The sequence below is a fragment of the Erinaceus europaeus genome, chromosome X (genome assembly GCF_950295315.1).
Source record: "Erinaceus europaeus chromosome X, mEriEur2.1, whole genome shotgun sequence".
NCBI lineage: Eukaryota > Metazoa > Chordata > Mammalia > Eulipotyphla > Erinaceidae > Erinaceus > Erinaceus europaeus.
The window spans coordinates 112,356,926-112,368,340 of NC_080185.1; the positions used below are offsets into that span (position 1 = coordinate 112,356,926).

Below are 11,415 nucleotides of genomic sequence, written 5' to 3' on the forward strand. Positions count from 1 at the left end.
AGTGACAAGAAAGGCTGTCAACCTGTTCAGATACTCAACATCTACAGACATGGACATGAAGGTAAAGAACCCAGGAGTTTACCATACTCTTCTCTCTACTTGTGTCCACAGTTAAGGTTTCTGTAACAAAAGCTAAAAAATTGACTCAGGGTGAAAGAAAAGGTCTGATTACCATTTTGCGCTTATTGAATGTTTGGCAACAGTGCAGTGGTGGTGTAGGAAAACTCGCACACTCAGACTTCCAGGGAGAGGATAAGCAGACCATCTTGTGGGAAGCAATTGGGGATGCTTATCAAAATTTCACCAAAATTTTGATGTGGTAATCCCCATGTTTAGAAATGTGTCCTATTTATACACTCAGACACCAAGAAATAATGCACACAAAAATGCACTATAGTACTTGCTGTTGGAACAAAGAATCTAAACAACCTAGTAGCCATGAACAGGGAGTTGGTCCAGGCATCATAATGCACACAAATTCCCCCAAGTCTTAAAAAAGTGAAAAGGACAGCTGGGCAGTAGTGCACCAGGTTAAGCGCACATGCTGTGAAGTGCAAGGACCCGTGCAAGGATCCCGGTTCGAGCCCTCGGCTCCCAACATGCAGAAGGGTCACCTTGCAAGCAGTGAAGCAGGTCTGCAAGTGTCTATCTTTCTCTCCCCCTCTCTGTCTTCCCCTCCTCTCTCAATATCTCTCTGTCCTATCCAACAAGAAGGACATCAATAACAACAACCAACAGCAACAACAATGGAAAAAAGATGGCTGCCAGGAGCAGTGGATTTGTAGTGCAGGCAGCAAGCCCCAGGGATAACCATGGAGGCAAAAAAAAAAAAAAAAAAAAAAGTGAAAGGAAGTTGTTCTGCAGGTATGACAGAGCTAGGGGAAGCTCTCTAAGGTATTCAGTTTTTAAAAGCAAGGTATACAAGCTGCCATTTATGCAAAAACAGGGAGGATGGTGGACAAAAGCAGAAAGACTTTTCTAAGTCCTTTCGCATCTTTTGAACTTGGGCTAAGTGTAATTAATCAGCCCCAAAAGAAAAATACCACTTAAACAGAATGTCCTAAAGTCTATATAAACTCCTAATCCATACAGAAAACCTGCAAGTTTTGCCACACTGGCTATGTGGATGGCCACACTCCGAGTAAGACTTGAATTCCAGGAACTTTTACTACTGATAGTCTAAAGAGCAAGTGGTGGCACACCTGCTTGAGTGCTCGCTACCTGCATGTCTAAGGACCCCCCACCTACAGGGGATGCTTCACAAGTGAAGCGGGTCTGTAGCTCCTCTCCCCCTCTCTCCTCCATCCCTCTCAATTTCTCTTTGTCCTTCCTATCAGATAAAATAGAAAAGGGGGGGGGAGAAAGAAAGAAATGGCCACATGGAGCAGTGGATTTGTAGTGCTGACACCGAGGTCCAATGATAAACCTGGTGGCAAAAAAAAAAATAAATTAATTAAAATAAAGGGCAAGTGAAGTAGAGCCCACAGCTGAGAGGGGAACAGGGCTTTAGAGTCAGAGCTTCCGAACATTTCAATCCCGGTTAGCACCCCACCCCAGTCATGTACACCGGGAGCCGGGGGATGGGCCCCGGCACAGAAGACACAGATCTAGGGGCCGGGTGGTGGCGCACCTGGTTGAGCGCGCGTGTATTACAATGCGCAAGGACCTGGGTTTGAGCCCCCAGTCCCCACCTGCAGGGCGAATGCTTCATGAGTGATGAAGCAGGACTGCAGGTATCTCTCTGTCCCTCTCCCTGTCTATATCACCCTCTCCCTTCTTGATTTCTGGCTGTCTTTATCCAATAACTAAAGATAATAAAAAAAATTTAAAAAGAAAAAGACACAGATCTAAATGCTTCACAGCAGTGGCCTCAACAAATGATCCTGCTACCCCGGAGGGTCACGGCACTATGTGAGGACATATCTGGTGGTCACAGTGGGGTAGGAGATGTTACTGGCATCTAGTGGATAGATAGATGGATAGCTACATACATACATACATACATACATACATACATACATACATACATACATACTAGGGGGATGACAAAATAGCTCACTTGGAGAGTGTACTGAGGGGCTAGGCAGTGGAGCACCCAGTAAAGTACAGATAGTACTAAGTACAAAAGAATACGCATTCCAGGCCCCGGTTCCCCACCTACGGGGGAGATGCTTCACAAGTGCTAAAGCAGGGCTGCAGGTGTTTATCTCTCTCCCTATCTCCCCTCCTCTCAATTTATCTCTTTCCTATCCAATAAAATGGAAAAAAAAAAAAAAAAGGCCACCAGGAACGGTGAGTTCATAGTGCCGGTCCCAAGACCCAGCAATAACCCGAAGGCTAAAAAATTAAAATAAAATAAAGAGTGTACTGCTGCATATATATGACATAGGTGTGAACTCTGACCCCACTGCACTGGAAGAAGTCTCGGTGCTGTGGTGGCTCGTGCTTTCTCTCTCTCTCTTTCTCTCTCTCTGTGACTCTATTTCTCTGTCTCTAATATCTGAAAGTTATCCCAAAGTGGTACCCTGGTATGACCAACCCCCCCCAAAAAAAAACCCAGGGATACTGCTTTAGTGAGCTTCACACAGGGCATAGCACAATCCCCCCAAAAATGGTCTGTTTCCCCAAATATCAAGAGTGCTGACACTGAGAAACCCTGTTTTTAAACCAAATCATTTCTTCTGAAGAAGCAGTTTCCATCTTCTCTAAAACAAAGAAGATGCTGTCCTTATATACTAGAGTGGTTGACTTTACCATAATAAAGCTATCTCAGTGACTTTACCATAATAAAGCTATCTCAGTGACTTTACCATAATAAAGCTATCTCAATAAATCGTAGCAACTACGATTTATTGGTTGTGGTTAGAACAAACACTATAAAACATAATATTCCCTGGTCAGGGAGTTGGCTCGGTAGATAGAGGGGACTTGCATGTCCACAGGCCCCAGGTTTGAGCCAGAGATTATGACAGAGTAATGTTCTGGGTCCCCCCAACTTTCTTAAATAAAACAAATATTTTAAAACCATAAAATTCCATGTATATCTCTTCTCAGATCCCTGTACAGTTATTCCAGTCACAAGCTGATGCCCATCTGTGAAGGAGCCAAGGAGAAAGCCATAGCAGACCGCAGGGCACCACATCTATTCCATCTGCGTCACAAAGGCCTTGGAAACAGACTAGATTGAAATCGATCAGCTGCCCCTCTGAGCAAAGGCCCAGAACAGGTGACGGTCCCCACTGCCACTTCCAGTGGTCATGGCTGCTGCCCACCAGGAGGCTCCCCCTGCAGAGTTCCCCAAATATATGGAGCCACAAAGCTGCTACTCTTCTTCCTCCTCACTTTCAAAACACACACACACACACACACACACACACACACACACACACACACACACACACACACACCTGACTTTTAAATAATGGAACAAGACTCTGCAATCAGAAAGGAACATTGTAACATTTGCAACAAAGCAACAAAATAGATAGAAGTGGAGGTGATTATCCTGAATGGAGGGGAAAAGGCTAACCAGACTGTCTCTTGTACAATGTGAGAAAGTAAAATGGTGACAGGGTAGAGGTGGGGACTGGAGGGAGCAGACCCTTGGTGTGGGGGGTGGTGACTTTCATATATCATGGATGGGTATGAAAATATACCTGAAGGGCAGAGTAGACAGCATAATGGCCCTGAGGGTCTGAGGTCCCAGGTTCAATTCCCAGCACCACCATAAACCAGAGCTGAGCAGTATTCTGGGGGTGGGTAGGTGTGGTGTGTGTGTGTGTGTGTGTGTGTGTGTGTGTGTGTGTAGCCCTCTCATTAAAAATAAATATAATATTTAAATTATGTTTATTTATAAATTATGTTTACTTATTTACTGGATAGAGAAAGCCAGAAATTGAAAGGGAAAGGGGTGACAGAGAGGGAGAGAGACATCTGCAGCCCTGCTTCACACTCTTGCAGGTGGGGACTGGGGGCTTGAACCCGGGTGCTTGAGCATTGTAACATGTACACTCAACCAGGTGTACCACCACCTGGCCCCAAAATAAATAAAAATATTTAAAAGGGGGAGTCGGGTGGTAGCGCAGTGGGTTAAGGGCACATGGTGCTAAGCGCAAGGATCAGTTGGTGTAAGGATCCCGGTTCGAGCCCCCAGCTCCCCACCTGCAGGAGTGTTGCTTCACAGGTGGTGAAGCAGGTCTGCAGGTGTCTATCTTTCTCTCCCCCTGTCTCCCTCTCCTCTCTCCACTCGGTCCTATCCAACAATGGCAACATCAATAACAACAACAACAACTCCAACAACAATAAAAAAAAACAAGGGCAACAAAGGGGGGAAAAGTAAATCAAAAATATATTTAAAAGGAAAGAAAACACACCTGAAATTTGATAATCTTGTAAAACAATGTTAAATCATGATTGAAAAAAAATCCCCACATTGCCCATCTCAAACTCCCAGACCACCTGCCAAAACAGAACTGTTATAGCAAGAGGCAGAGTATGGGGAAGGGAGAAGAGAAGCGGCCTTTGTGTAGCAATTACTTTCTTCCAGTTGGCTTGTCAGGAAAGATAGACTGCCTGCCACCTGATTGACTTCTGAGTTACAACAAGCCAGGCTCCTAGACTCTAGCAAATTCCATTATAACCATCTTTATCTCTCTATCTAATTTTTTCAGTAGCTATTCAGAAAAGACTTGGATTATCTGACTTTCTTCCATGAGCCTAGTTTAGTGGAGCCCTTGGCCCCTCCCCAGGGGGTCAGAAGCCTTTGGAAGGAATCCTCTATCAAAAGAGCTAGTCATTTTCTCTTTAAAAAGCTCACCCCTTTTCCTTGGAAGTAACAGTTGCACAACTTAGAAACTGTGCTTCAAAGACTACCTGCTACAACCCACACATTTTATTAACGAGGAAAATGAACCCCAGTGAGGTTCCGCCATTTAGCAATGCCAGTCTTGTGTCAGTGGCAGAGCAAGAACTAAAGCATTTGTTTCCAGATACAGGTCCTTAGGGTTTTCCACAACAACGCGATCCCCCAATGTGTTTCCCACTCAAGTAGCATCCTTGCCAAGATACCTATTGACATGGGTAGATAAAACTGTGATAGAAATAACTCAGCTGAAAGGGCTGGACGGTGGCACACCTGGCTGAGCACGCTCACCACCATGTGCAAGGACCTGGGGTCAAGAGCCCCCCCCCCCCTCTTGCAGTGGGTGAAACTTCAGGGCTGGTAAAACAGTGGTGCCAGTGTCTCTCTCTCTCTCCCTCTTGATTTCTCTGTCCTATCAAATTAAAAAAAATATTTAAAAAGGGAGTCGGGCTGTAGCGCAGTGGGTTAAGCGCAGGTGGCGCAAAGCACAAGGACCGGCATAAGGATCCCGGTTCGAACCCCGGCTCCCCACCTGCAGGGGAGTCGCTTCACAGGCGGTGAAGCAGGTCTGCAGGTGTCTATCTTTCTCTCCTCCTCTCTGTCTTCCCCTCCTCTCTCCATTTCTCTCTGTCCTATCCAACAATGACAACAACAATAATAACTACAACAATAAAACAACAAGGGCAACAAAAGGGAATAAATAAATAAAATAAATATTTAAAAAAATATATTTAAAAAATATTTAACAAAAAAAGGGGCTATGGGCCAGGCGGTGGCACAACTGGTTAAGTGCACACATTACAGTGTAAAGACCCAGGTTCAAGCCCCTGGTTCCCACCTGCAAGGGAAAAGCTTCACAAGTGGTGAAGCACAGCTGCAGGTGTCTCTGTATCTTTCCCTCTAGCTCCCCTTCCCCTCTTAATTTCTCTCTGTCGCTATTCAATAATAAATAAATAAACAAATAAATAAAATATTTTTAAAAGAGAGCTGGGGAGACAGCATAATGGTTATGCAAAACAACTTTCATGCCTGGGGTTCCGAGGTCCCAAGTTCAATCCCCAGTACCACCATAAGCAGAGCTGAGCAGTGCTCTGGTGGAAATAAAAAATATATAAAAATTAAAAAATAAAGAAATAGGGAGTCGGGCATTAGCGCAGTGGGTTAAGCGCAGGTGGCGCAAAGCACAAGGACCAGCATAAGGATCCCGGTTCGAACCCCGGCTCCCCACCTGTAGGGGAGTCGCTTCACAGGCGGTGAAGCAGGTCTGCAGGTGTCTCTCTTTCTCCCCCCCCCCCCGTCTTCCCCTCCTCTCTCCATTTCTCTCTGTCCTATCCAACAATGACAACAACAATAATAATAACTACAACAATAAAACAAGGGCAACAAAAGGGAATAAATAAATAAATATAAAAATAAACAGACAGATCAAAATAAATAACTCAACTGAAACTTCACCAAGCTACTGGAGTGACCACTTCAACTTTGTGGGTGGAATGAAGGAACTGGGAGCTTGTCTCCTTCTGGTCCTTTAACTGTGACTTAAACTAGCTTAGTTTACCCGAGACTTTCAGAATATTCTCTAAACCACAAATTAGAGATGGGAAACATGCTGGTAGTAGCAACGGCATCATTTTCTTTCCAAACTCTCAAGTTAGGAGCTGCCCCCAAACTCCAAAATTCTCACAAGTGGCCAGAAATGGTAAAGACCAGTTGCTGAAAAGACTGTGGGAATGAAGTTCAAGATGCTAAACTCAGCATCTCACTGGATTTTGACTTTCCTGATTGATCCATTCTCTGGCGAAATTAGTTTCTCTAATTTAAATTTGACCTCAACTCATTGATTTTGTCCTCTCTTCCTGTCCCAAGTTGTTAACTACACCAAATATCACATGTTGTTTGTCAAGTCTTGTCAGGAAGGTTTTACTTACCATGGCGTGAGCTTTTCTGCCCATCCTACACCATTCTTTTACATTTACCAAAAAAAAAAAAAAAAAAGTTATCTACATGCACGGGTGTCCCATTATTTCCCTTGACAGTTTAGAACATCTCTGTGGCTGCCTTCTACTGATATTTTCCGCCAAGGATGCTGAGTCCCATGCTGACACCTGGATACGCACTTTTGTGTTGTTACTCCCAAGTATTTCACAACCATCTCCATGGCATTCAGCGATTCACAGCGCTGGAAAAGGCCTGGCTCTGGGGAAACACGATCCAGTTCGCATCGGGTGGTGGAATCCACTCGCATTGCTGCTGGGCCTGGGCAGGTCGGGGAGCCAGGTCTCCGAACTCTCCAGCAGGGAGAGGGGGGCGGGACACAGGAGATGTCCAACAAGGTGAGGGTGGTGTCGGAGCCCGTCCAGGTGCCAAGAGCCCCGCACTACCCGCAGCTCAGGCCTCTTAACTGCATTTCCACAACAGCCACGGCAGCAGCCCCAGCCCCCCCGCCCCCAATTCCACCACCACGGTGCACCGTAGCGCAGAAAAAGCACAGAATGCCATTGCATCATTTTTTCGACCTGAGATGTTTCTAAATAGCTCTTACCCAACCAGGAGGAGAATCTTAAAAAAGAAAAGAAAGGAAAGAAATAAAGAAAAGAAAGAAAGGGAGAGAGAGAGAGTGAGAGAGAGAAAGAGAGAAAGAGAGAGAGAGAGAGAGAGAGAGAGAGAAAGAAAGAAAATGAAAACGTTAAGACGCCATCCGCATTGCACTCCAAAGTTTTAGGGGTGCCGAGGTCTGTGTCAAAGTAGGCTTCAGACTAGCCACGCGGCGAGTCCTGCTCGGCATGCGTCTCCGGCTCAGCCCCCTGCGGCGTGGGGTGAGCAGGCCCTTCCCTCAGCGCCCCGAAATTCGAACCCCAGCTGAGTCTCCCGGCATCCCGGAGCTCCGGCCGCGGTTCCCACGGACTTTTGCCCGAGGCTGCAGAGCCCCAAGGAGAAAGGTCGGCGGCGCCGCAGGGATCACTGTGAGGGTTGGGGGGGGGGGGGGCGGCGGGTGTACACTCACCGAAGTCCAAAAACTGCTTGATGGAGAGCGGCGACGGCGAGAAGCGCGAGTAGCGCTCGATCTGCTTGGGCACCGGCTGCTTCAGCAGCCACTGGAACAGCCGCATCGTCGCCGGGGCTGTGCACGGAGCCGCCGAGACCTCAAGCGGCCGCAGGGGCCGGCACCGCTGAGCCGCACGGGTGGAGCACGTCAGCCAGTTGCTCCCGGCCTCCGCCTCGGCCTGGGTGCCGCGGGTGCAGCCGCCGCAGCAGCACCAGCAGCAGCTACCGGGCCAGCGGCGGCCGCCCGCAGCTTCGCGAGGCCCCGCCTGGATGGGAGGAGCCGGCCGCCGCACGTACGCTGCGCGCGGGGGGCGCGGGGGCACGAGGGGCGCCGCGGCCGCACGCGCCGCCCGCTGATTGGCCGTCGCTACCCCTAGCTTTCTTTGGCGGCGACGCTGGGCTGGCGCGCCCCTTCCGCGCCCCGGGACCCGGCTCGGCCCGCAAGTACAACAGCCCCCACCCTGCCAGGGACTAGGTTCCCTGCCACCTCTCGGTGGTTGAGGTTCTGGGACACTGGGAGGAGACCCGGAACCAACGCCCAAAATCTGATCCTACGTGTGGCCCAAGGCCCCTGTTGACCTAAGACACCTCTTCCGGGAGGCCTTCCTGTAATAATGTAGTTGCTGCACTCCAAGGTGTTGGTTACATCCTGACACTTTGATCTTGCCTGTTCTGCTTGGTTGATCTATACCTTCCCCAACCACCAGGACCTCTGGGCTCATTGATTCTGTTTCACGCTCGCCCCACCCCCTTTTGTCAGAACTCCAATGTCATAGACGGTTTCCTCCCCCACCCCCACCCCCGTCACTCCCCACCCACCCAACACCTTGACAGGATTCTTAAGTCACTAATTATTGCGTGGCTTGTGCATTACCACCCATACCCTCCGCTCTCCAAACCTCCCCAATACCTTTGCACAAACTTAATTGTAAGGTCACCAATTCTCAGTTTAATAAACCCTTCCTCTCCCCACCATTGAACAAGATAAACTTTAAGGCTTTTGCAATTTTCAACCATTCTCAGCACTAAAGGACAGCTTCGATTCTATTTCATGCTTCACCGCCATCTCTACTTCTGAGCATGAATCTAAATTTACTACTTGTTGGGTATTGTTTGTATCAGAGGGAACTTGAACTTAATGTGAATGTATGAGGTGCTGCTTGGTTTTTTAAATAGTTAAATTTTTATTTTATTGTATCTTTAAAAAAAATTTACCAGGGGCCGGGCAGTCAGCTGAGGTAAAGAACAAACACCTCATCACAGACCCCTGCAAGCGTCAACCCGGCTTTGACCTAGCACGTTATGATCGGGCCCTCCTCAATCGCTATCGAACAGGCCATGGCCGGTGCGCCGCTATGTTCCATCGCTGGGGAGCCAGAGACGACCCGAACTGCCCCTGCGGCTCCAGACAGACTATGACCCACATAGTCAACGACTGCCACCTCTCCAGATTCAAAGGAGGTCTTGAAACTTTACATCAGGCTCAACCTGACGCTGTTGACTGGCTACGGAAGAAGGGCAAACGCTAGAAGAAGAAGAAGGATCCTGGTTCAAGCCCCCGGCTCCCCACCTGCAGGGGAGTCACTTCACAGGCAGTGAAGCAGGTCTGCAGGTGTCTCTCTTTCTCTCCCCCTCTCTGTCTTCCCCTCCTCTCTCCATTTCTCTCTGTCCTATCCAACAACAGCAGCAATGACAATAATAATAATAAGGGCAACAAAATGGGAAAAATTGCCTTCAGGAGCAGTGGATTCATAGTGCAGGCATCGAGCCCCAGCAATAACCCTGGAGGCAATAAAAAGGGGGGAGTCGGGTAGTAACCTGCGGGTTAAGCACGTGGTGCCAAGCGCAAGGACCGGAGTCAGAAGGATCCAGGTTCCGCCAGGGTTCCCCACCTGCAGGGGCATCGCTTCACAGATGGTGAATTAGGTCTGCAGGTATCTTTCTCTCCCCCTCTCAGTCTTCCCCTCCTCTCTGCATTTCTCTCTGTCCTATCTAACAACGACAACATCAATAACAACAATAATAACTACACCAATAAAAACAAGGGCAACAAAAAAGGGAAAATAAATAAAATAAAATAATAATTAAAAAATTACCGTAGCACTGCTCAGCTCTGGCTTTTGGCACTGAACCTGGAATCTTGGGGCATCAGGCATGAAAGTCATTGGCATAACCATCATGCTATCTCCCCAAGCCAGTACGACTTGGTTTTAACCCTTCTATCAAACTTGGCTTGATATTTTGCAACATACACACATCAACAAAATAGAAGATAGAACATTCTCTTATGTAAATGGACTGTAACTAGAAACTTTGGTTTGATTGGACTGGTTTTCTCATTGGTGTGTGATTGGTTAGCCCTTGTGCCTTCATTTGGTGTTTAGGCCCACAATCCTTTGCTTATATCTGCTTCTCTGCTCCTCTGAACTTCATAATAGCACACACACTCAGACATCCAATGTCCTTTCCCTATCTCTAGACTCTCAAGTAACATCTTGGCAGTGGAATACTGTGTAAATTACTTTTCAAACCCAAGCCTAAAACAGATATAGTAATGACCTCTTTAACCAGGAGCTTGGTCAGCACAGCTAAGCGGTCCTGTTGGTGTGTATGGGCAGACAAAAAGACCTGTGATTTTGCGGTTCCTCTAGTCACCTTCTCAGTGTTACCAGGAGGCAGAGTAGGATTGGCAGTGGTAGCAGCAGCCAGACAGCATAAAGTGAGCTAAACACCAGTGAGGAGGAGTACCAAGGAGAGGGAATACCTCTCAGCCTGAGCAGCAGAGAAATCACTGTTAGTCTTCCTGAGCAGAGCTGGCAAAGAGCCTGTTTCACTCCCTCCTTTGACCCTGAAGAAAATACTACTTTATATTTATGTATTCAGTGGGTTTCTTGAACTGTTGTGACCCCAGTTATATTAATGCTTCTCCAAAAGGTGGCAAAATCCTGAAAGTTGGAGAAAATATGAAAGAACTGGGTATAAGAAATATTGTGGTAGGGGGTCAAGTGATGGCAACCTAGTTAAGGGCACATAGTACTGAATGCAAGGACCAAAAAAATCCAGGTTTGAGCCCCCGCTCCCGACCTGGAGGGGGGAAGCTTCACAAGCAGTGAAGCAGGTCTGCAGGTATCTATCTTTCTCTCTCCCTATCTCCCCCTCCTCTCTCAATTTCTGTCTGTCCTATCAAATAAAATGGGAAAAAATGGCCTCCAGGAGTAGCGGATTCATAGTGCCGACACCAACCCCCAGTGATAATCTTGGAGGCAAAAAGATAAAAAGAGAGAAAGGAAGAAAGAAATATTGTGGGGGACTGGGTGGTGGCATACCAGTTAAGCACACATATTACCAAGCGCAAGGACCCATTTGGAGGCCCCACTCCCCACCTTCAAGGGGTCCACTTCACAAGTGGTGAAGCCAGTCTGCAGGTGTCTATCTTACTCTCCCTATCTATCTCCCCATCTTCTCTCAACTTCTCTCTCCCTCTCTGTGTGTATGTATTAAAAAATTGG

At 47.5% G+C, this 11,415-nt stretch overlaps 1 protein-coding gene across 2 annotated transcripts in view; it reads right to left on the minus strand.

The window, feature by feature from the left end:
* Window positions 1-8,507, minus strand: part of PDK3 (pyruvate dehydrogenase kinase 3) — an 87,280-nt gene extending 78,773 nt beyond the window's left edge. Inside the window, exon 1 of one of the 2 annotated variants that reach the window (XM_016193032.2) lies at window positions 7,866-8,507. In XM_016193032.2, the coding sequence (XP_016048518.2) occupies window positions 7,866-7,971 (106 nt within the window). In that variant the 5' untranslated portion in view covers window positions 7,972-8,507. The remainder of the gene's footprint in view (window positions 1-7,865) is intronic. The other variant, XM_016193031.2, reaches the window with a different exon arrangement.
* Window positions 8,508-11,415: the final 2,908 nt, after the last annotated feature.